Source organism: Lipotes vexillifer, unplaced genomic scaffold (assembly GCF_000442215.2).
Source record: "Lipotes vexillifer unplaced genomic scaffold, Lipotes_vexillifer_v1.1 scaffold528, whole genome shotgun sequence".
In the NCBI taxonomy this organism is placed as follows: Eukaryota; Metazoa; Chordata; class Mammalia; order Artiodactyla; family Lipotidae; genus Lipotes; species Lipotes vexillifer.
The window spans coordinates 214452-240548 of NW_006794582.1; the positions used below are offsets into that span (position 1 = coordinate 214452).

General features: G+C 44.3%; 1 protein-coding gene across 1 annotated transcript in view; it reads left to right on the plus strand.

The window, feature by feature from the left end:
* The window catches only part of ANKS1A (ankyrin repeat and sterile alpha motif domain containing 1A), a 188818-nt gene that overhangs the window by 78914 nt on the left and 83807 nt on the right, over positions 1-26097 (plus strand). Inside the window, exons 4-10 of the mRNA XM_007467237.1 lie at positions 4708-5004; positions 5783-5858; positions 6143-6244; positions 6341-6442; positions 7816-8012; positions 11795-11887; positions 21862-21982. Of these exons, the coding sequence (XP_007467299.1) occupies positions 4708-5004; positions 5783-5858; positions 6143-6244; positions 6341-6442; positions 7816-8012; positions 11795-11887; positions 21862-21982 (988 nt within the window). The remainder of the gene's footprint in view (positions 1-4707; positions 5005-5782; positions 5859-6142; positions 6245-6340; positions 6443-7815; positions 8013-11794; positions 11888-21861; positions 21983-26097) is intronic.

Consider the following 26097-nt stretch of genomic DNA (forward strand, 5'->3'; position numbering starts at 1 on the left):
CCCCTGCATCGGCAGGCGGACTCTCAACCACTGCGCCACCAGGGAAGCCCTCCCAGAATATTTTTGATCCATGCTTGGTTGACTCATCAGATGCAGAACGCGTGGATTAGGAGGGCCAACTGTACTACCCTTTGCCTCCACCCCACCCACCACCCCCTCAAAGGCCAAGTGACGTAAACTCCGTTAAGGGATAAGGCTATTTGGGTTGTGCTAAGAATGCAGACTCTTCTCAGGCTGATTCAGTTCTAACCTCCCTAGGTTTTATGGGTTTTCATTGACCTGGTGTGTCTAGGAATTGTTTTTGCTAAAATACATTTGTGTGCTAAGTCCAGTCAAGCACCTGTAGAAATTAAGAAGTTGCAGATGCCTTTCCTGGGAGCAGAGATGGTTTTCATGAGCTTTTATCTTCCTCTTCACCATATGGACCTTTTCCTGTTTCAGCAAGTCAGCATAAGCCAGTCCAAATGTACGTCATCCTTAGCTAAGGTGAAACTTAAAATTGTTTACTTACCCCCTTTTAAAACAATTTTAACTTAGTCTGAATATCATAAGATGAGCAGTAGTCAAATTCGTTTTATGGTAGGTCTGTTTCTCCAGACACTTAAAAGTAATCCACAGGGGCTTCCCTGGTGGTGCAGTGGTTAAGAATCTGCCTGCCAATGCAGGGGACATGGGTTCGAGCCCCAGTCTGGGAAGATCCCACATGCCATGGAGCAGTGAAGCCTGTGCACCACAACTACTGAGCCTGTGCTCTAAAGCCCATGAGCCACAACTACTGAAGCCTGTGTGCCTAGAGCCCGTGCTCCACAACAAGAGAAGCCACCACAATGAGAAGCCCGCGCACCACAAAGAAGAGTAGCTCCCGCTCACCACAACTAGAGAAAAGCCTGCGCACAGCAACAAAGACCCAATGCAGCCAAAAATAAATAAATAAAATAATTAAATTAAAAAAAAAGAAATCCATGTTCATATTTCACCAATTGTCTTAATAATGTCCTTTAGAGCAATTTCTTTTTCTGGTCCAAGATACAGTCCAGGATCATACATAATCTGGAACAGTTATCCTCAGCCTTTTCTAGTCATTCATGACATTGACATTTCTGAAGAGCGTAGGCCGTTTGTTTTGTAGACTGGCCCTCAGTTTGAGTTTGTCTGATAATTCCTCTTGATTTGGTTCAGGTTATACATTTTTGGCAGTAATGCCACAAGAGTGATGTTTGTCCTTCCTTTTTAGTGCATCGCATCACCAGGCACATGATGTCAGTTTGTTTTGTTCTTGATGATGATGAATGATGTTTAAGTTGGTGTCTGCTAGGCTGGTAACCTTTTTAATATTAGTTTTCCTGGGCTTTACCCTCTGAGGTGCTACCTTGGCAGACCTGGGGTGGGGCTCAGTATTAGTTACCTTTAAGCTCCCTTGTAATTCCAAAACGAAGCTTGTTTAAGAACCACTGATCTAGGCTAATAACTTTCCACTAGAGCAGGATTCCTCTTTTCTCACCTAAAACACAGGCCATCTACCCCTTATTTTATTTGTTTGTTTGTTTCTCCTAGTAGGCAGCAGAATTACTCTTGGCAGCCTCTTTTTGGATTCCACTGATTTTTGGTTTCTTATGCTTGATTGATATCTATTTTCCTAAACCTTCCATCTGTTGGTCAAAGTTCTGCCTTCAGAGCTTTGCAGAGTAAGTCTGACTCCTCCTCCACATGAGGAACTTGGTTCTCATGTTTTTCCTGTGTCTTCTAAATCTTTGTAGACCCACTTTGTCCTTTTGTTCCAATTTGGGTATATTTCTAGAGACTATACCATCGTTGCTCCAGAGAGCTGCAGCCCCGGTGTTCCTAACTTAGATATCTGTCAACAGTGGACAAGAGTGCAGTTGGGCTGTAATCCAAGCACTGGGAGGTGATGGTTTTGAATAGTCCCAGAGGAGAAAAGTCACGGGAATGTTTCTAGATGGTTTTCTGCTGTTTGTAGTTTGTGTGTGTGTGTGTGTGTGTGTGTGTGTGTGTGTGTGTGTGTATGTATATAAAACACATAAGTAATGGATTTATACATTGAATGGGGTCTCCAGATATAAAGGGTTATAGAGATTTTTTTTTTTTTTTTTTAGAAGTAATGACCTAGCAAGGAAAAAATGAAAGTGGGTCTCAAGATGAGTAGGAATGGGGAGTTTGTGTGAAGCCTTGGGGGAAAATTGGGGTATTTCATCTCAGGCCCCTTCCTTAGTCCAGATTCATAGTAGTGTGATTCTGTGAACTCTTGGGGCGTTGTAAGCACCCATGGTGTGATTTGAAAGGTGTGAAAGAGAGGGATTCCAGGTGGTTGAGAGTTTGCACCCTCCCTGGAATCCCCCTCTTTCTTGTGGGTCCATAAATCCAAAACTTAGTGACTTCTAACCCTGAAAATTGTTAGGCTCCAAGGGGAAGCGGTAGTAAGAGCTCATTGTGATGGCCTGTGTTCAGTAGTCGAGAGATGTGGTCACCACAGACGTAAACTCAAGAGTATTGTAGTTACCAGAGCGTGTCTGGCAAGACTGAAACATAAATAAGATGCTTCCTACACTGTGAATATAAACTGCAGTGATGTGGTTAGGCCATTTTTAACATAGGCAGGCAGTTTGCGTGGTAGTAATCAAGACCATGCTTTTAGCAAGGCAGCTCTGTGGTAGCTGCTTTAGTTCTGGCAAAAACCCAGAGAAGACTTTTTTTCCCTCGAGTTTTACAGTTCTTCAGGCCCTAATGACATACTTTTTACAGATTATTCTGGTTGTTGGGAGACAACTTGGATATAAAAGAGATAGCAGTGTCTACTTCAGAGTAAACGAGTTTTTTTGGACTGGAGTTTTAATGAGAATAAGCTGACTTTCTTGGCCCTTGCTGTCATGCTAATCTTGAGATATAAAACCCTGAGAATCCTCTTAAACTTCTTCGAGTTGCAACTCTGCCCCAGGATCCCTCTACAGGAAGCTCCTGTGAGTTTTCATTGCTGTAGCTGTCTTTTCTTCTCATGAGAAAGCGAGGTGACAGCTCTAAGTTTTTCATGCCATAGCTTAATAGGAAGTGGGCATATGGGTGGCCTGAAAGGTTTGTGTGGCACAGGGAGCCCCAAGGATTTACTTCCAGCCCAGCGTTTCTCCTGCCCTCCAGACTTTCAGGTTGACATGGAATTCGCCCCTTGGACCCAGCTGTATCACAGGAGGCCATTGCTAACTGGCTGTGTTCTGTGGCCAGAGAAGTCTGTCTGCACCTTCTCAGCAGCTGCTCTCCTGGAGCTGTGTTGTAGCTCAGTGCTGCTTCCTCTGTTTATCTGTGTGCATTTATCTTTGCATGTGGCTCCTGCTACCACCCTTTCTGTCCTTGTTTCATTAAAAAAAAATTCTTTGCTATCATTCTGGCCTTTTGGGGCCTTGCGCCTAGTAGCCCTGGATCTTTCTGATACACTTGGTGTAGCTGGAAAAAATGATGCAGTTAAATGCCAGATCAAAAGCAGATGGAATTGCATGCATGTTTGGGTAACTTCTAGTCTGTTACTTTTAATATCATTAATAGAATTGAAGCAATTGTGGAAACATTTAATCTTTACCTTTTGACCACTGAAAGGTGCATAATATTGACCTGAAGGACACATGCCCTCAGAAGCTTTGTTTCCCCAAAGTGGCAGAAGCCTCCTGGATAAATTCAGGAATCTCAAAATCTTGTGGGAGAATTATTATTTTCATTAATGCTTCTAAAGATGGAGAGGTCATGGAAATTCCTCTATGCCTGCTCTAGTTATACATTGTCAGTAGTAGTAAAAGAAAGAGCATAATTGGAATGATTAACATTTTGCTTCTGATGGTTGATAAAGCACAAACTTCTCCTGCTTTATCTCAGGTTCTCCCTTTAGTTTGAAACAAAATTGACATCAGAGGACCTGTGGGGCTGTGAATTTGAATTAATGGCAATGTTACAATCTTGAATATTTTGCACCTCTCACACAAAACATTCTGGTGTCTGATTGTATCTTTCTTACCTAAGAAACCCTTCTTGGCACAGTTGTAGGTCCTGCATGCATTGGCTGGGGCAGGCTCCTGGAGCAGGCACAGGGTGGCATCTGGGTCCCGCGTTACTCTGTGACTGAGCTCAGGTGCCTCAGTCCCCTGGCAGTGGCTGTTGGCTGATATGTTGAAAGTGATCTTGGGTGCTCTGCTCTGTAACTTTCATTGTTGGCCAGTTGATTTGCATGCATGGAGCTACGCAGATGGCAAACTCTTTCCAAAAAGCTTGTGTGCGAGGCAATGGATGGTCAGCAGATCCAGAATCAGGACCACGGGGTTGGCTCAATAGAAATTGTAAAACCAGTTGAAGTTTAAATTGAGTCAATGGCAGTGATGTTATGGGCATCCATCTGTGCCAGGGCTTCTCCCCGCGGCCTGCTGTGTTCCCAAGGTGGCTCTCCTTGCCGTCTGGAGACACGTCTACATTGGCACAGAGGAGACTACAAAGGCTGAGGTGCCGACTGCTCCCCTCTGGCAGTAACTGGGGCAGATGAGGCTGATTGGAGCAGTCGGGCTTGTTTGCGGGATTCTGACATAGTTCTATTAGTCCCCAAGTGTTGCTGCTATTTTTCTCATTTAAATTTCAATGGTTTTACGTGTGATTACCCCAGTCATCTGCCAGTCTGCTGGTCACCTTTCTGACATCATCCGCCTGTTGACTCTTTAGAACAATGACAACGAGACGGCCCTGCACTGCGCAGCACAGTATGGCCACACGGAGGTGGTGAAGGTCCTCTTAGAGGAGCTGACTGACCCCACCATGCGCAACAACAAGTTCGAGACGCCTCTGGACCTGGCTGCACTCTACGGGAGGCTGGAGGTGGTGAAGATGCTCCTCAATGCACACCCCAACCTCCTGAGCTGCAACACTAAGAAGCACACCCCTCTGCACTTGGCAGCAAGGAATGGCCACAAAGCCGTGGTCCAGGTCCTCCTGGATGCCGGCATGGATAGCAATTACCAGGTAGTGGGGCGGACATACCTCCCAGGCCCAAGGGACCTAGTCATTTTGGAAAAGGCACAAGCGCCATGCTGCTGGGCTGTGTTCCTATTTAGCACGGTTCACATCACATGTCAGATGCTTCCATTTGCTGACTCATTGTAATGAGAAACTTTAGAGACAAAGAAACTCCTCCAGTGAGTCTGTTATTTTTTGTTTCTTTTCAGGGGTAATACATGGTCATTATACCCTGAAAAGACATGCTTGTGGACTCTCTCTTGAAATTAGAAAACTTTCATTATCTTCCTATACCTGTGTTCCCACTGCCACCATTAGTGCCTCCAAAGTCCCATCAACTTGATGTTGCCGACCGGAGACTTAGCATTTCCCTTTGTTGGTAGCTTTCTCCATTCAGATGAATGGCCATTTCTTAGGCTTTGCATCCACCAGACCACATTTGAAGTTAAGGTGTTTTCCCCCCCTTGTACTTTTCTTCTCATCATTCCTTCCACCCAGGAAGGTGGGGTTTTTAGGAGTGTCACCAATAGGTGGTTCCAAGGGTAACAGTGCAGTTATTCATGTGTGGCCTCCTGGTGGCACATCAAACACCCAAGTATGGGCCACGATTGTGGTTTTGGAATCCAGACAAGAAAAGTGGGAAAGATAATGACAGAGGACTTTGTGTGGTTTATTTTATTTTCCTGTCCCTTCTTGTCTACGTCCCGTTTGTCGTGTGAAGCCACACCAAACCTGGGTCACTGTTCTGATGATATCCTGCTCTGCGCTCTCATTTGCTTTCCAGACGGAGAAGGGCAGTGCTTTGCATGAGGCTGCTTTGTTTGGCAAGACCGATGTGGTGCAAATCCTGCTGGCTGCAGGTGAGAGGTTGGCAGCGCTCTTGTCTACACAGCATGCCAGGGTTGGGATCATTTCCCCCAGGATCTCTGGAGGGGGATTTTTACTGGCTGCCTTTGAACCTAATATGTGTATGTCTCCACTGGTTGATTGCAAATGTACGAAGTTCTTGTATAGCTGGATAAAATATCTTTGGATGAAAATGTTGGTTGTGCTGCCAGGAGCATTAGGTATCCTGGAATTTGACCCTCTTTGAGGCTGGCTTGAAAATTCTCACTCCCCTGGTCCACCTGGTGTGCCTTTCTAGGAATTGATGTCAACATAAAAGATAACCGTGGACTGACTGCCTTAGACACTGTCCGGGAGCTGCCATCTCAGAAGAGCCAGCAGATAGCAGCACTGATCGAAGGTATGGGTCCATCTCCCTGCCGCAGGGACCAGGGGACACGCTGGCTGAACCAAGCCACTGGTATTTGGTGCAGCTTTTTTTGGTCTTTCCATGTAGATCACATGACTGGAAAAAGAAGTGCAAAAGAGGTAGATAAAACCCCCACAACCCAGCCACCTCTCATCTCCAACATGGACTCCATATCCCAGAAGTCTCAGGGTGAGTCGGCCCTCTTCTGCCAGCAAAGGGGCTCTCAGCTTGAAAAGAGTTGAACGTTCTTTGGCAGAATGGAAAATCTTAATTTAAATAATTATTTTGGGGGATTGGGAGTACTTAGTAAGTTCATATGCAAATTCATTTTTTTCCAACTACTATATGAAGTTTTCTTGGGCAAAGCTTAGGCCGTGATGGTGGACTTTTTCTTTCCTACTTTATTTTATTCTCTACTTTTAGAGTTGGCTCTATGAGAGCTATCCTGGGATGTGTGGTAGACAGGATGATCTCAAGATGAACTCAGATCTCAGTGAAACCTTTTTTTTCTAACACACACTTTAGTGCCTTGAGTATAGCTGGCTCACAGTAAATATTTAATGAGTGTCATCTGGTTGGTAGATGTGTATATGGCAGATTTTAGTAGTCTATCATTTGTCCAACAAATGTGGTCTGGGTGCTAGCTTGGGCAGTCCAGCCTCTGCATCATTAGCCAGGATCCACCTTTTCAGATTGATTGAGCAGCCTTTTGGGTCCTAGGTCTAATGAATGAGAAAGACAAAACACTGGCTGACACCTCCTCCAGATACAGATCACAATGAAGAAGGCTCAAGAAACAGAGCAAAGCCAGATACTGAAAAAGGAAAGGGATTTTTCAGAGGAATGCAGAGATGCAAGGGTTCAGGGGTTCTCAGCCTGTCTTTACTTTAGAGTCCTTGTTCCCCTCCCCTGGTCACACTTTTTTTCTTGACCTTATAATTTGCTGGTAATGGGATTAGTAGTTCACTAAGCTCTTAGCTTTCAAGGATTTTACAGTTACAGGTTTGACTCTTTGCAAGTGACCCAGAGATCCCTGGTCTATAACCAGATCCCTGGTTACTTTGCAGAGTCACAAATTTGGATCCCAGGTGCTCTGAGGTTCGTAGTTGTCTAGTGAGTGAATTGCAGCTGCACAGTGCCTTCATCTCAGAAAGGCTTCACCACCCTCTGTTTTGCTTGGGCACATGGAGGTTCTTGTTAAGAATTTAAAGGGATTACTGAAGTTTTCCAGTTGTACCTTGCTACATCTTATGGTTTAAGTTTATGCCGTCATGGCATTGAGGTATTTGGGAATTTATAACAATCTTGGGAGATGTCCTTCATAGATGTCAAAGGTTCAATATTGAATTGGAGAAAAATCTGTTCATTTCTCAGAGTATGAAGCACAGATGAAACTCTCTATATTTATTCCTGTCCGTGGAGAAAGCCGTGATTTATTTTCCTGCTCTAGGTTAATGTTGGTCAAGTCCAGGTGGCCGAAGGGGCTTTGGGTTGTTCCTGTGGTGGGAAGTCCAAGACTGCTGTCCTCTCACCGACTCTCTTGCCTTCTAACCCCTCTTCAGGTGACGTGGAGAAAGCAGTGACTGAGCTGATCATCGATTTTGACACCAACATGGAAGAGGAGGGTCCCTACGAGGCACTGTACAACGCTGTCTCCTGCCATTCATTGGACAGCACGGCCAGCGGGCGCTCATCTGACCGGGACTCCGTGAGCAGGGAGGCCGAGACGGCGGGAGTGAAAGCTGCTGGAGTGAGGCCTGTACGTGGCTGACCCTCCGCACTGGGGTTCTGTTGTCCACCTCTGCTCTGCTGGGGAGCGGGAGAGAGGACGTGCGACCCCCAGTGCCAGCTGTGTTTCAGGGGCCTGGGTCCCACTCACCCTATTCTTCTGGGAGCTCTGCACCATCTCCCTCTTGCTTAGTGTGGTCAAGCTCTACAGCTTGCGTTGAGGTAGAATTTTAATTTTTCCAGTTTCAATATAACCCGTTTGCATCCTTCTATTACTTTTTTGGCCTTAGAGTAAATTGAAGCATTTTATTTCTATTTAGCCTCACTGCTGCTTCTGTCTTTGGGGTCTTTGCTATATATTGTTTGTTTCTTTCTGGAGAGCAGTTCCATCAATGAAAGAGCTTGCTAAATAAGTTCCTGTCAGCCCTGAGTACATGTTCACCTTCCATTTGCCCTCAAAAATTTATCCATTTGTATTTGGACAGATTCTGTGTTCAGCAGGGTTGTAGCAAGGCTTAATCAGACAGTGTATGTATTAGTATATGCATTCCTATTTTTCCCATAATTATAACCCCTCCAGCCATTGAAATAGTAGGATGGGGACAACCCTGAATTTTTCCCTCTAAAGGTCAACCTTCCCATCTGACTGCTTCTTTCTCTAGCCCTTGCTTCTTCTTCTTCTTCTTTTTTTTTTTTTAATTTTTATTTATTTTTTTTGGCTGTATTAGGTCTTCTTTGCTGAGCGTGGGCTTTCTCTAGTTGTGGCGAGCGGGGGCTACTCTTTGTTGCGGTGCACGAGCTTCTCATTGCAGTGGCTTCTCTTGTTGCGGAGCATGAGCTCTAGGTGTGCGGGCTTCAATAGTTGCAGCACGCAGGTTCAGTAGTTGTGGCATGCGGGCCCTAGAGCACGTGGGCTTCAGTAGTTTTGGTGTGTGGGCTCAATAGTTGTGGCGCACGGGCTTCAGTAGTTGTGGCTCGTGGGCTCTAGAGCATAGGCTCAGTAGTTGTGGCACACGGGCTTAGTTGCTTCGTGGCATGTGGGATCTTCCCAGACCAGGGCTCAAACCTGTGTCTCCTGCACTGGCAGGTGGATTCTTAACCACTGTGTCACCAGGGAAGTCGCTCTAGCACTTGCTTCTACTTCTAGCCTTATACATTGTTCTTCAGACTCCTTACCCCCATTTTCTCTCCCAGGGTTTTACTGTGAGCCTAAGCCTGAATCAGTGGTCCCATGGCCCTTCCTTCCTGCACTGTTGAGGTTTTGAGCATTGCACTTTTAATAAACAGGCATTGCTCTAACAGGATCCCAATGATAGTCCCACCTTGAGGCATATTTTCAGGTGTATATTACTTCTTCCTGTTGGAGAGGCTGGCCCTTCCCTTTTGGTGCAAATCTGGCTTATGACCATTTTGATGATCCTTTGGCTGCCTGGTGATCCTCAGGCTTTTCGTTAATACCCTGGGAATGGCCTGCTGTTTTTGGTGTTCTTTTTTGATCGGCTCCTTGCCCTGCCCTGGGATAGTCCCAGCATTTCAGTATGGATTTTGGAAAGGCCCACCAGTCTTGTGGTAGAACCCCCAGAGCGGGTGTTATCGAGGACTGTGATGAAACTCCTTGTCGGTGGTGAAAGCAAGTGCACGTGCCGAGCACCGCTCACACAGTGCTTCTGCAGACAGAGCTAGGGTTTTTTTTGGGTTTTATTGTTTGTTTGTTTCCACTTCTTTCACTGTTAGGTACAAATGAATTAGGGAAATCCAACCTGTGGAGGAAGGAGTTGCTTTCAGTGGCACTTACAGGTGATGCCCATTAGAGGGAGCTGGAGGCTTTGCCAGAAGAACACGGGATTCCTGAAGTAAGCTTTGAAGGAGCAAGTTCCTGTGAGGCTTAGCCACTGATTTACACAGGTTTTTTGTTCATCCCACTGTAGTGATCTAGCCTCCTATGGTCCTGCTAAGTAGAAACTGATACATCTTGGGGTGCATGCTTTGCGAGTTTTACTTGAGTATGTTGTTGCCGTGCTGCCTTCCTGGTCCTTGGTAATTAACTGTGGCCAAGGGACTGTTCTACGTCTGGTAAACACAGCGGATGGTATCTGTAAATCAGCTTCATAGTTCCAGGTCCCTGGGCCATAGTTTTCACGGTAGAAAAGACCGTGAAAGACCCATGCTTCTCTTTCCTTCCAGGGTCCCTGGTGATTACCTCTTCCACAAGAGCCTTTCATATTGTTCTTTCTAGGCTCCTTTAGCCTTGGGAAGGCTTCTAGGATGAGTCATTTTTGTTGTTGTTACGTTTCATTTTGGTTTTTCTCAGCTCTTTGTGTCCCGCAGTTGGATAAGTGGTGAGATTATGGGCCTGCTCCGTCTGCTGTTCCCCTTCTTACAAGGTGGCCCTGGACCAGGCTTGTTCCTATGCTTCTGGAGCAAAGAAGGGTGGGGAAAGTAGACTTAGTGGGAAATCTGACCTAAAAAGCTTTGTTCGGCTTGACCATATGCACTTGTTTTGGAGTCGTTGCCATTGGGCATCCATCCTGTGACAGGGGATATGGGAATGACCAATTTATCAAGATATAATACCAAGCAGTAAAGCGTGTTTAACAGAGAGATCATGGATGCCAAGTGCTAACTAACCCGGTGGCTCCTAATACATGAGAAGTGTCTTTCCTTGCAGGTTTCTCTGAGGTTGTCACATAATTCAACACTCACCTCCACACCGACGTGTATAAATACTCTCGTTCTAGCAACACAGTGGACTAACCTGCAAGCCGGGGAAGGAGCTGGCAGGTCAACTCCTGTTTCAGGTTCCCACCCCCTTCCCTGTAGGAACATTGACCCTCAGGCATAAATAAGACTGTGGGATATAAAGATGCTAAAAGTACAGCAGGGACAGTGGCAAAACTCTCTGCAGCCTTCTTTCACCAAAGATCATTCTGTGTATTCCTGAAACTGTCTACCCATGATCTAGATAATCCCGTCTTCAGTGAGTTTCTTGCTCTAGGGCAGGGGGTTGGTGAACCAAGGCCCACAGACAGCTGCCTGTTTTTGTGAATAAAGTTGTATTTGGAACATAGCCATGCCCAGTCATTCACATATTTTCTGTGGCTACTTTTGTGCCCCAGTGGCAGAGTTTACTGCAAACCCTAAAATATTTACTGTGTAGCCCTTTAAGAAAAAGCTTGCCAACCCCTGCAAAGGCAGATAACTGACAAATAGTCCTTTTTTAAATGGGCTGAGATGAAATAGGGTTTTCATATGCTAATGATACAGAATAGTAATCATTGAAGGAGGTGACCAAGGATAAGAGACAGTTCTGAGGTTTGAATAACATTCAAGTTTGAGCAGGAGTTGATGTTTTTGTCCTTGATTGCTTTCCTCATTACTTCCCTAATAATTTTGGTTTGTTAGAACTCTGACAAGTTGATTCTTTTGATTTAGTGTTTCCTCTTTTTAGAGTAGATTGGAAGTTGAGCCACTGGTTTTCCTATACTCGAGTTTGTGTATCAGTATCATGAAGGACATTTTCTGATGAGGTAGTTGTGTGTTTTCAGTGCTGATATTTCTCACTGTGGTCAAGGATATGACAGAGGTGTTTATAGTCTCTGCTACAAACATCAAAAAACAAAGAGCAATGCTAATTGAATTGTGTATGTGTGCAGGGTTCTCCATCTTGTTCAGATACTAAACCTTGAGTTTAGTCTTTCAGGGGAATTCTTTACATTATTCTTTTTTATTTCCAAAGACTGAGATAAGAGTAAACCAAAGAGTTAAATTCTTGAAAAAAGACATAGTAAAATACTTATTTTTTCTCTTCTACAGAGGGAACGTCCTCCGCCTCCAGCAAAACCACCACCCGATGAAGAGGAGGAAGACCGCATAGATAAGAAGTATTTTCCCTTGACAGCTCCTGAGGTAGAGGGTTGAAGGTTTACTCCCATCACTGAAATATGATTTTTTGGAAAGTGCATCAAATGCGTGCTTAAAGAAGACTTTGCTTTGTCATTTTTTTTTATCACCTCTTTGGATTAGTAAATTTGCATTGTGTATATCAGTAATCCAAAATAGGACCTTTCAAACTCACTCAGAAGTACTAAGCAAGGAATTTTACTAGGTTCTCTAGCAGATGGACCAATTATCAATCAGCTGTGCCACATGGGAAGCCAAACATGCACATTCTCCTGGCTCCATTAGGCTAAACAGTCTCACTTTTGGCTCTTGTACCTGTGTTGTCTTTTGATACAAAGTGTGGAGTATCCCCCTAATCACTGTTCTCTAGACTGGGTCAAATTAGCAAGCTTTGATGCTTGTGACCCAAAAGGCCTTATTTCTGTTTTTGCATTTTCCCTCTTCATTTCATATGAAGAATCTGCACCAGGACAGACATGGAAAATGTCATGAAAACTCAACTAGAAGAGAAATAAGAGTCATGGGGGCAGGGGAAATCAAAGGAGGTAATTTGAAAAGAATAGTTCACCTTTTCAAAAAAGAAATGTTATCCTGGGGCAAATAGTTCAAGCTTCTCACTTAGGTATATGAAGAAAATCATGTTTTCCTTAATCTTTCATCTTCACAATGCCCCTTTAACACTTCCTGCCATTCAGAGAATATATTTATTGAGTGTTTATTCAAAATATTATATAATTTCAATAGTTTTTTGTAGCTCATTCAATGCCCTCTTGTTCTTTAACTTAAAAACCAGCTAACATAAACTAGTCAGTTAAGTCTCATTACTTTGTCCACAGAAGTCAGAGTTAAGTTTTTTTTACTACCATGGACCATCCAGTGAGACAGGTTCTTTTATTTAATATGAACATATGCAACCAGAAGGATGATATCAGTTTGACAAAATGTATAAATACAAGGAAGCCCTTTTTAGAATGTAAAGTCAGTGTTGGAGATAGGGATGATTTCTGTGCTAGGTACAAATTCTGTCCTTATTTCTTTCTATCCCTTAATTACAAAATACTTACTATCATGACTCAACTAAGGGGTCTCTAGAATTACAGGCTCTAGGGTAATAATACATTGCCAGCAGATACAAGCGCATGTAGTAAACCCCTACACGTTTTTATATAGAGGTTTGCTTTATTACTCCCTTTTTATAAGGAGAAACCTAGTAATATAGAGCGTATTCAGTTGGGGCTGGGTCTGTGTAAATGCCCTATACCACCCCTTTAACAAGGACTTGCATTAAATTTTCTGGTGCCCAAGGATAAGGGCAAGGCTCCTAAAGAACTATTGGATAACCAGCACTTTCTTTTCTCCCAGGACTTTCTAGGGCATACAGTTTGGCAATAATACTGTATCAAAAAGTAGGGGGAGGGCTTCCCTGGTGGCGCAGTGGTTGAGAGTCCGCCTGCTGATGCAGGGGACACGGGGTCGTGCCCTGGTCCGGGAGGATCCCACATGCCGCGGAGTGGCTGGGCCCGTCAGCCATGGCCGCTGAGCCTGTGCGTCCGGAGACTGTGCTCCGCAACGGGAGAGGCCACAACAGTGAGAGTACCGCAAAAAAAAAAAAAAAAGTAGGGGGAGAAATATCCCTATTACTCTCCTGGATTGGAGACTGTGTCTGAGCTACATCTTCTAGGACTCGCCTCCGAATAGCCTGGAATCCTGGATCAGTTGGACAACCATAGTCAGTATTTGGAAGACCCTGAGAGCCCTGGCTTTGCTTCCTAAGTGATGATTATAAGTACATAAATATAGAGGTGATGTGCTCTGGGTTATTATCCTTTTAATGGTCAAGACAGATTCTGTTTGCTATAGTCTGAGTGGATAAGTCTTCTCCAGAAATAGACTTTTTTTTTTGGACTGTATTCTTCACCATCTTCATTTCTTATACTCTCAAAGCTTTAATACCCTAAACTTCATTCATATCCTAGCAGGCGAGCAATCTGACCCAGTGTTCGTTTACTGTTCTTGAGGCTTGTCATTGTCAGATGGCCCTTGAAAGCCTTTAAGAGAAGCTGAGTATACTGGCTCCAGGAGAGCTGATCAGAGTAATGACCAGATCATGAAACTGTCTTAAAAAAAATTAAACATATTCACATATGCGTGTGCACACACACAAGCTAGTTAGCTGTTTTCGCCCCACCAAAGGGGCTGCCAACCTCTTGTTGCGGAGCATGAGCTCTAGGTGTGCGGGCTTCAATAGTTGCAGCACGCAGGTTCAGTAGTTGTGGCATGCGGGCCCTAGAGCACGTGGGCTTCAGTAGTTTTGGTGTGTGGGCTCAATAGTTGTGGCGCACGGGCTTCAGTAGTTGTGGCTCGTGGGCTCTAGAGCATAGGCTCAGTAGTTGTGGCACACGGGCTTAGTTGCTTCGTGGCATGTGGGATCTTCCCAGACCAGGGCTCAAACCTGTGTCTCCTGCACTGGCAGGTGGATTCTTAACCACTGTGTCACCAGGGAAGTCGCTCTAGCACTTGCTTCTACTTCTAGCCTTATACATTGTTCTTCAGACTCCTTACCCCCATTTTCTCTCCCAGGGTTTTACTGTGAGCCTAAGCCTGAATCAGTGGTCCCATGGCCCTTCCTTCCTGCACTGTTGAGGTTTTGAGCATTGCACTTTTAATAAACAGGCATTGCTCTAACAGGATCCCAATGATAGTCCCACCTTGAGGCATATTTTCAGGTGTATATTACTTCTTCCTGTTGGAGAGGCTGGCCCTTCCCTTTTGGTGCAAATCTGGCTTATGACCATTTTGATGATCCTTTGGCTGCCTGGTGATCCTCAGGCTTTTCGTTAATACCCTGGGAATGGCCTGCTGTTTTTGGTGTTCTTTTTTGATCGGCTCCTTGCCCTGCCCTGGGATAGTCCCAGCATTTCAGTATGGATTTTGGAAAGGCCCACCAGTCTTGTGGTAGAACCCCCAGAGCGGGTGTTATCGAGGACTGTGATGAAACTCCTTGTCGGTGGTGAAAGCAAGTGCACGTGCCGAGCACCGCTCACACAGTGCTTCTGCAGACAGAGCTAGGGTTTTTTTTGGGTTTTATTGTTTGTTTGTTTCCACTTCTTTCACTGTTAGGTACAAATGAATTAGGGAAATCCAACCTGTGGAGGAAGGAGTTGCTTTCAGTGGCACTTACAGGTGATGCCCATTAGAGGGAGCTGGAGGCTTTGCCAGAAGAACACGGGATTCCTGAAGTAAGCTTTGAAGGAGCAAGTTCCTGTGAGGCTTAGCCACTGATTTACACAGGTTTTTTGTTCATCCCACTGTAGTGATCTAGCCTCCTATGGTCCTGCTAAGTAGAAACTGATACATCTTGGGGTGCATGCTTTGCGAGTTTTACTTGAGTATGTTGTTGCCGTGCTGCCTTCCTGGTCCTTGGTAATTAACTGTGGCCAAGGGACTGTTCTACGTCTGGTAAACACAGCGGATGGTATCTGTAAATCAGCTTCATAGTTCCAGGTCCCTGGGCCATAGTTTTCACGGTAGAAAAGACCGTGAAAGACCCATGCTTCTCTTTCCTTCCAGGGTCCCTGGTGATTACCTCTTCCACAAGAGCCTTTCATATTGTTCTTTCTAGGCTCCTTTAGCCTTGGGAAGGCTTCTAGGATGAGTCATTTTTGTTGTTGTTACGTTTCATTTTGGTTTTTCTCAGCTCTTTGTGTCCCGCAGTTGGATAAGTGGTGAGATTATGGGCCTGCTCCGTCTGCTGTTCCCCTTCTTACAAGGTGGCCCTGGACCAGGCTTGTTCCTATGCTTCTGGAGCAAAGAAGGGTGGGGAAAGTAGACTTAGTGGGAAATCTGACCTAAAAAGCTTTGTTCGGCTTGACCATATGCACTTGTTTTGGAGTCGTTGCCATTGGGCATCCATCCTGTGACAGGGGATATGGGAATGACCAATTTATCAAGATATAATACCAAGCAGTAAAGCGTGTTTAACAGAGAGATCATGGATGCCAAGTGCTAACTAACCCGGTGGCTCCTAATACATGAGAAGTGTCTTTCCTTGCAGGTTTCTCTGAGGTTGTCACATAATTCAACACTCACCTCCACACCGACGTGTATAAATACTCTCGTTCTAGCAACACAGTGGACTAACCTGCAAGCCGGGGAAGGAGCTGGCAGGTCAACTCCTGTTTCAGGTTCCCACCCCCTTCCCTGTAGGAACATTGACCCTCAGGCATAAATAAGACTGTGGGATATAAAGATGCTAAAAGTACAGCAGGGACAGTGGCAAAACTCTCTGCAGCCTTCTTTCACCAAAGATCATTCTGTGTATTCCTGAAACTGTCTACCCATGATCTAGATAATCCCGTCTTCAGTGAGTTTCTTGCTCTAGGGCAGGGGGTTGGTGAACCAAGGCCCACAGACAGCTGCCTGTTTTTGTGAATAAAGTTGTATTTGGAACATAGCCATGCCCAGTCATTCACATATTTTCTGTGGCTACTTTTGTGCCCCAGTGGCAGAGTTTACTGCAAACCCTAAAATATTTACTGTGTAGCCCTTTAAGAAAAAGCTTGCCAACCCCTGCAAAGGCAGATAACTGACAAATAGTCCTTTTTTAAATGGGCTGAGATGAAATAGGGTTTTCATATGCTAATGATACAGAATAGTAATCATTGAAGGAGGTGACCAAGGATAAGAGACAGTTCTGAGGTTTGAATAACATTCAAGTTTGAGCAGGAGTTGATGTTTTTGTCCTTGATTGCTTTCCTCATTACTTCCCTAATAATTTTGGTTTGTTAGAACTCTGACAAGTTGATTCTTTTGATTTAGTGTTTCCTCTTTTTAGAGTAGATTGGAAGTTGAGCCACTGGTTTTCCTATACTCGAGTTTGTGTATCAGTATCATGAAGGACATTTTCTGATGAGGTAGTTGTGTGTTTTCAGTGCTGATATTTCTCACTGTGGTCAAGGATATGACAGAGGTGTTTATAGTCTCTGCTACAAACATCAAAAAACAAAGAGCAATGCTAATTGAATTGTGTATGTGTGCAGGGTTCTCCATCTTGTTCAGATACTAAACCTTGAGTTTAGTCTTTCAGGGGAATTCTTTACATTATTCTTTTTTATTTCCAAAGACTGAGATAAGAGTAAACCAAAGAGTTAAATTCTTGAAAAAAGACATAGTAAAATACTTATTTTTTCTCTTCTACAGAGGGAACGTCCTCCGCCTCCAGCAAAACCACCACCCGATGAAGAGGAGGAAGACCGCATAGATAAGAAGTATTTTCCCTTGACAGCTCCTGAGGTAGAGGGTTGAAGGTTTACTCCCATCACTGAAATATGATTTTTTGGAAAGTGCATCAAATGCGTGCTTAAAGAAGACTTTGCTTTGTCATTTTTTTTTATCACCTCTTTGGATTAGTAAATTTGCATTGTGTATATCAGTAATCCAAAATAGGACCTTTCAAACTCACTCAGAAGTACTAAGCAAGGAATTTTACTAGGTTCTCTAGCAGATGGACCAATTATCAATCAGCTGTGCCACATGGGAAGCCAAACATGCACATTCTCCTGGCTCCATTAGGCTAAACAGTCTCACTTTTGGCTCTTGTACCTGTGTTGTCTTTTGATACAAAGTGTGGAGTATCCCCCTAATCACTGTTCTCTAGACTGGGTCAAATTAGCAAGCTTTGATGCTTGTGACCCAAAAGGCCTTATTTCTGTTTTTGCATTTTCCCTCTTCATTTCATATGAAGAATCTGCACCAGGACAGACATGGAAAATGTCATGAAAACTCAACTAGAAGAGAAATAAGAGTCATGGGGGCAGGGGAAATCAAAGGAGGTAATTTGAAAAGAATAGTTCACCTTTTCAAAAAAGAAATGTTATCCTGGGGCAAATAGTTCAAGCTTCTCACTTAGGTATATGAAGAAAATCATGTTTTCCTTAATCTTTCATCTTCACAATGCCCCTTTAACACTTCCTGCCATTCAGAGAATATATTTATTGAGTGTTTATTCAAAATATTATATAATTTCAATAGTTTTTTGTAGCTCATTCAATGCCCTCTTGTTCTTTAACTTAAAAACCAGCTAACATAAACTAGTCAGTTAAGTCTCATTACTTTGTCCACAGAAGTCAGAGTTAAGTTTTTTTTACTACCATGGACCATCCAGTGAGACAGGTTCTTTTATTTAATATGAACATATGCAACCAGAAGGATGATATCAGTTTGACAAAATGTATAAATACAAGGAAGCCCTTTTTAGAATGTAAAGTCAGTGTTGGAGATAGGGATGATTTCTGTGCTAGGTACAAATTCTGTCCTTATTTCTTTCTATCCCTTAATTACAAAATACTTACTATCATGACTCAACTAAGGGGTCTCTAGAATTACAGGCTCTAGGGTAATAATACATTGCCAGCAGATACAAGCGCATGTAGTAAACCCCTACACGTTTTTATATAGAGGTTTGCTTTATTACTCCCTTTTTATAAGGAGAAACCTAGTAATATAGAGCGTATTCAGTTGGGGCTGGGTCTGTGTAAATGCCCTATACCACCCCTTTAACAAGGACTTGCATTAAATTTTCTGGTGCCCAAGGATAAGGGCAAGGCTCCTAAAGAACTATTGGATAACCAGCACTTTCTTTTCTCCCAGGACTTTCTAGGGCATACAGTTTGGCAATAATACTGTATCAAAAAGTAGGGGGAGGGCTTCCCTGGTGGCGCAGTGGTTGAGAGTCCGCCTGCTGATGCAGGGGACACGGGGTCGTGCCCTGGTCCGGGAGGATCCCACATGCCGCGGAGTGGCTGGGCCCGTCAGCCATGGCCGCTGAGCCTGTGCGTCCGGAGACTGTGCTCCGCAACGGGAGAGGCCACAACAGTGAGAGTACCGCAAAAAAAAAAAAAAAAGTAGGGGGAGAAATATCCCTATTACTCTCCTGGATTGGAGACTGTGTCTGAGCTACATCTTCTAGGACTCGCCTCCGAATAGCCTGGAATCCTGGATCAGTTGGACAACCATAGTCAGTATTTGGAAGACCCTGAGAGCCCTGGCTTTGCTTCCTAAGTGATGATTATAAGTACATAAATATAGAGGTGATGTGCTCTGGGTTATTATCCTTTTAATGGTCAAGACAGATTCTGTTTGCTATAGTCTGAGTGGATAAGTCTTCTCCAGAAATAGACTTTTTTTTTTGGACTGTATTCTTCACCATCTTCATTTCTTATACTCTCAAAGCTTTAATACCCTAAACTTCATTCATATCCTAGCAGGCGAGCAATCTGACCCAGTGTTCGTTTACTGTTCTTGAGGCTTGTCATTGTCAGATGGCCCTTGAAAGCCTTTAAGAGAAGCTGAGTATACTGGCTCCAGGAGAGCTGATCAGAGTAATGACCAGATCATGAAACTGTCTTAAAAAAAATTAAACATATTCACATATGCGTGTGCACACACACAAGCTAGTTAGCTGTTTTCGCCCCACCAAAGGGGCTGCCAACTGCATCGGACTGACCGGTGCCTTCTCTATGCTCAGATGTGCTAAATGTTCATGGGAAGTTGCAGCTGCTGTGGTATCTCTTCCCAGAAAGCTGCCCACACCCCAGCTGGCCATTCCATTGGTCACAGTTGGGTGGTAACTGGTAGTTGCTTTTCTCTGCAGCAAAAATGTTGCTTTTTTTTTTTTTGGTTTTGATTTATTGCAAGCCCTGGAAGAAAGGGGGAAAAGATTAAGGAGTAATTTAGTAAAGAGCAGAATCCTTTCTGTTGCGAATCAGTTATTGCCATATTCACTATGACACAGGGCTTCTTGAGTGGGAGCTAGGAAGACTTGAAGAAAAGCAGTTTATTGCTTTTTTTGTGAGATTTTAATCCCATAGCTGACAGAGGCCAGGACCAAGAGGAAAAGATCACCCTACGAGTTGTGTGGGTATGAGCAGGGGACACTCATTAGACATCTGAAGGAGGGAGAGGATTCTGAATTGGGTGGAGAAACCACACTTTCCAGAAAAAAAATGAGGCCAGCTTGATCCAGAATCAAGGGGAGTGAATTTTATGGCCCTGGCTCTGCTGGGACCTCTCTGTGTAACCAGGTCCCTAGACCTCTCTGGTAACCGGGTTTTGTCACCTGCAAAAGGAACGAGCTGGAACCAGGTACTCTCTAGCTGTGACTGTGATGGTTCAGGTCCCTTCCAGCTCTGCCGTTTGCTGGTTCCCTGCTTCCACTTGTGCACAAGAGCCAGGCACGCAGCAAACAGGTCCAGTGGGTCTGATTTTCCAGATGGAAGTCATCAGACCCGTCCTGCTTGGGAAGAAAGGGTATTATAGGCCGGGCACCCAGGCTGTCAGATACCTCTCAGAGAAGTCTGCCTGGGGCTATGTGAGAGCTCTTGCTGTGCGCAGAACACTCACAGAATCAGATTTCCAGGGCTCTGCCTAAGTGATGGCTCTGGGTGTGTAAACTTGCAGAACACAAATTCCTGCCAGTAAAGCCTGTGGTATTAAGTTGACACTGTCTGAACTGCTTAATGGTCCCTCTTTGTTCCCTTAATTGTGTTCCTGTGAAGAAGCAAAAGGAATAAGTAATACAGGCAAGTAGCTCATTGTAATGAAATAGCTTTTAGCTTCCAGGTGGCTCTCAGTCAGTGGAGGTTCCTGCTGTGCTTAGCAGAATTTTGGAGAGACCACCATCCTGCCTTTGGAGTGGCAGCCTTGTTAACAAAACAGGAGCTGCAGTCTCTCACTGAGTCTGAGGCTGCTAGAATCTGTGTTGTCTCATTAGGCTGTAACACTGTGAGCTATGCCTCCAAGAACCAAGATCCTACTGAATCACAAACCTGCTTTGTTTCCGGTGGGCCGTGGGACACATCAGTGAAGGAGGAGGTTTCAGGCCACACTTGTAGGGTCCCGTTGTTTGTTAGGTGGACTTGTGAATCCCGCTCACCCCCTCGTTCATAATATATTACTTGTTCTAGCCAAACTGCTCAAGAAGAGATTTTGTGCTTTGATTGGCTTTCCTAATTGCCAGTCTATGATTATTCTTAATTTGCCTGTGAAACACATTGGCTTCTTAGGAGAGATGAGCTAGAATTATCCTCTAAAGCAGGTATCTCCATTCTCTCTCTCAGTGTGACTGTAGCACTGATCGTGGTGTTTCTGGCTTGGTTCGAGATGCCTGGCTTCTCTGGTACCGTGACTGGCTGTGGCCACCAGGCCCCCAGCTGACTCAAGCCAGTTGGCAGGTGTAGGGGCCAGCTCCGGTCAGTCATTTCATCACAGACACTTGGCTGCCTGGATTAGGGATTTCTCAGGAGACAGAGCTGCTTTTTCTCCACTGAAATTCCTACTACCCATCCACTTGCCTCTTTTCAGAACAGAGATTGGTGGAATTGATTTAAAATTGCATTTTCATAGGTGTGGTAGGAAGCCAGCTTTGGGGAAATCCTCATCTATAACCCAGAGGGCCTATGAGGAAGGGCTTACAAAAATAGAGAAGGATTTACAGAATGCTTTGTTCCTAGTAAATATCAGTCAGTCAGGGTCAGTCAGAAGTCATGCTGATTCCCTCTTGAGAAGAGGGGAAGGATCCCAGCCTTGGGGTACTGTGTGAGCATATTAGGAAAGAAGCATGAAGAAAGAAGGCCTTATGATGCATGGTGGCTAAAAACCGCTTGGGAGGTGTTACTCACAGAAAAGAGATCCTGCAGAACACTGAAGAGGGAAGAGGCAGGGGAGGGGAGAATCTTGGATTTTATGGCATTTTGAAGGATGAAATGAGGGAAGGAAAGGGGAATATTTTAATCCAAGGCCATTGAGATTTGAGGTCCAGGTGTGTAGCCAGGAAAGCATTTTGATTCCCTGTGACACTTGACGTATTTACCTTCTCTTCCCCTCTGATGAAAAAGGAGCCAGTAATCTCAAATTTGTTTGACATAACCTGTCTGGGTTTTAGCCCCCCACCTGAGAAGTACCGTGCTGTTTGTTTCTCTTAGGTCTTGACCGTGAGACCCTGGATTCAGGGGAGCGCAGCCAGGGAGGAGGACGAGCATCCTTATGAGCTACTGCTGACAGCAGAGACAAAGAAGCTGGCATCCGTGGACGGAAAGACAAAAGGTAGAGCCCCCACCCCTGCTCCTGGCAGAAACAACTCTGAAAGGATTTTTTTTTTAAATTGACTTATTTATTTATTTATGGCTGCATTGGGTCTTCGTTGCTGCACACAGGCTTCTCATTGCAGTGGCTTCTCGTTGCGGAGCACGGGCTCTAGGCACGTGGGCTTCAGTAGTTGTGGCTCATGGTCTCTGGAGCACAGGCTCAGTAGTTGTGGCACATGGGCTTGGTTGCTCCACGGCACGTGGGATCTTCCCAGACCAGGGCTGGAACCCGGGTCCCTTGCATTAGCAGGTGGATTCTTAACCACTGTGCCACCAGGGAAGTCCTGAAAGGATTTTTAAAGTTTGTGATCCTGGGCGGAAGGAGATGATGGTGTTCCTTGGGCTGGGGAAGTTGGGTTTCAGGGCAGTCTGGGCAGTGGGTGTATTATGGCCTTTCACTTTCAATACCTTGGGCTGGAGTGGTCTTGTCACCTTTCAGCGTGCGAAGCAAGGAAAAGGTCGGGTCAGACTAGGTGAGCACCGTGGGAGGGGAGGCTGCCAGCATTGTGGCAGAGATTGATTTGGGGTCTCAAATCACAAACCCTCAAGTTAATGTGGTGGAAAAACAAGCCCAACAAGTCATTCCCCTTGGGTTCAGGCTGCCGGCACAGACTCTGCTTTGAGTCCTGACCTCAGACTGAGACACTTCTGGGGAGGGGCCCGTGATTGGCTGCCACCCGGTAACTGGAGTGCTCTGTCGTCTTGGCCTACTTTCATTGCCTCTGCAAAATTCAGTTTCCTCCGCGAGGGGTGAGGGCTGCAGGACTGAGAACCAGCCAGGCGGGGTAAACGTGGTCCCGACAGGGGTGAGTGTGCACCGCTGGAGTATTTGGGACAACCTCTGTCTCCTAAGGAAGAACAAGAAGGGGCAGTGCAATTCCCCTTGCAGTTTGAAGGAACTCCTGCGGCCTCTCGCAGCTCTCTATCGCTTGCAGGTCCCAGGTCCTTCACGGGGTATTATTACTGCTTCCTTCAGTCCTGTGACAGCCCATGGTTCAGGTAAGACTGGGGGATGCAGTGGTGTCTTTTGAAGTACCCTTTGCGAGGCCTGTCAGGGTAGGAGTGGCTAAGAGAACGTGTGCAGATGTGTCTGACACTGCAGACCTTATTTTTAATGGTCCTGTATAAAAGGTTTCTCCTCCTTAAATGCAGAAATTTTGTGGTTATTTTCATGGTAGTTGTTTTGATTTGTTTTAATGGTTTCCATTTGGAGCTTTTAAAAAAAGTTATGATTTAGAAACAGTAAAATTCACCCTTTTTGTGTACAATTCTGTGAGTTTTGGCACATACAATCGTTTGACTGCCACCACAATCAAGATACAGAACAGTTTCATCACCAAAAGATTCTCCTGTGTACCTTTGTTGTCAGTCCTGCCCCCCTCCCTTACCCTGGGCAGTCACTGCGCCAATGTCTGTCACAATGATTTTGCCTTTTCCAGAATGTCGTATAAATGGAATCATACAGTACGTACCTGAAAAGGGTTCCCAGACCCAGTTCCAGTGTGTGTGTGTGTGTGTGTGTGTGTGTGTGTGTGTGTGTGTGTGTGTGTGTGTGTGTGTGTGTGTGTGTGTATGTCAGTGGGGTATATGAGAATTCAACTTAATTCTGACACTATCTACCTGGGGATAGAATCAGATTCCACAGGTAAAGGGCTTAGTCCCACAAGACCGCCCTCCACTTCAGATGCTGATCACAAGCCCAGGTTAACATCTGTGCTTCTGACCAACTGGCTACAAATTGGAGGCTCCAGTGACTCCCTCCAACTCAGGATGCCAGTTGCAAGTCCAGGTTGTTACCTGGACTTGAACCTGGATATAAGTTCTTTATCAGATATATTATTTTCTGACTAGCTATAAATCAGAGGTTCCCACGACCCTCTTCTCAGGTTCAATTGATTTGCTAGAATGCCTCACAGAACTCAGGAAAACCCATTTACTCACTAGATTACCGATTTATTATAAAAGGATATTAAAGGATACAAATCAACAGCCACATGTAGAGATACATAGGGCGAGGTCCCGAACAGAGCTTCTGTACTCCTGGAGCTTGGGGCCTGGCATGGTAGCATGCAAAAGTTTTCTGGTTTCCCCCATGTGGAAGCCCTTGGGGAAAAAAAGGGACCAAAAAGCTGTCTTTTTTGGTTTTTATGGAGGCTTCATTGTACAGTCATGATTGACTAAATCATCTGCCAATGGCATTGATTCAACCTCAAACCCCCTCTCCCTCCCCTGGGATATCAGGGGATGGGACCGAAAGTTCCAACCCTCTAATCACATGATTGGTTCTCCTGGCAACCAGCCCCCACCTTGGGGTGGTATCCAAAAGTCACCTTCAGGGAATTCCCTGGCTGTCCAGTGGTTAGGACTTTCACTGCCGTGGCCTGGGTTCAGTCCCTGGTTGGGGAACCAAGATCCCACAAGCTGCACAGCACAGCCAAAAACCAACCAACCAACCAACCAACTAACCAAAAGTCACCTTCATTAACAGCTTATCAATCAGAAAATTCCTTGGGTTTTGGGAACTGTAAGCCAGGAACTATGGATGAAGACCAGGTGTATCTGAGAAATATATTTTGGTCATCCGAATGGCCAAATATATATATATATATTTCCTATGAATCACAATATTCCAGTACCCTTTTGAGTCTGGTCCCTTTCACTTAGCATAATTCATTTGAGACTCATACTTGTTGCATGTATTAGTAATTTGTATTTGTTCCTTTTCATTTCTGAGTAGTATTCCATTGTATGGACATACCACAGTTTATCCATTCTCTAGTTGAGGGCCATGTGGGCCATTTACAGTTTTTGGCAATTGCAAATAAAGCTACTATAAACATTTACATACAGGTTTTTCTGTGAACATAGGTTTCATTTCTCTTGGGTAAATGCAAGAAATGAAATTGCTGGGTCCTATATAAATACATGCTTAACTTTATAAGAAACTGTGAAACCATTTTCCAGAATGGTTCTACCATTTTGCATTCCCGTCAGGATTACAATTGCTGTGTGTGTTCCCCAGCACTTAATATTGTCAGTATTTTAAAATTTTAGCCATTCTAATAGGTGTGTAGTGATATTTCGTTCTGGATTTAATTTGCATTTCCCTAACGACTAATGATGTGGAGCGTCTGTTAATGTGATTCTTTGCCATCCTTGTATCTAATGAAGTTGCCATTTCAAGATCTTTTGCTCATCAAAAAAATTGGGTTGTTTATTATTATTGAGTTGTAAAGATTCTTTATATATTTTGGATATAAGTTCTTTATCAGATATATTATTTTCCCCTAGTCTGTGATTTGTCTGTTTATTCCCTTAACAGTGTCTTTTGAAGAGCAGAGTTTCTTAATTTTGATGAAGCTCGATTAATCCTTTTTTTTCATAGATAAGGTCACGAATATTTTTTCCTATATTTTTTCTACAAATTTTATAGCTTTAGGTATACATTTAGATCTATGATTCATTTTGAGTTAATTTTTTTATGTGGTGTGTGGTATGGGTAGCGATATATTTTTTTGCACATGAATGTCCAATTGTTTTAGCACTATTTGTTGGAAAGACTGTCCTTTCTCCATGGAATTGCCTTTGCTATACTCTTTTTCAGAATTGTTTTAGGTATTCTAGTTCTTTTATCTTTCCAGACAAAATTTTAGAATCAGCTTATTGATTTCTACAAAAAGTCCTGCTGGGGTTTTTCTTGGAATTTTGTGTTGAGTCTCTATAGCAGTTTGGGAAGAACTGATATCTTAACTGTATTAAGTCTTCCACTCATGTTGGTGGATTTTTAGTTAAAGCTTTAAAGAGAGTGGAGCGGAGCATTGATGCCTACTCTAGTTGTTTAGTAATAAATCATACTGAAATTAACCCTTGAAGAACAAGTTCTCAGTTAATTTAATGCTCTGTTTGAAAGTGGTTCTTAGTGAGGGAAGAATCTTTAGTATCGTGGAGGAGTGAGATTCTAATTCTTTCTTTCAAAGGCTTGATCTGGAACCCCTACAAGATAGCTGGCTCAGCCTTTCAGAGGAATGAAAGGGGAAACTTTCCCAGATGAACTTCATAAATGGGGCCAAGTGC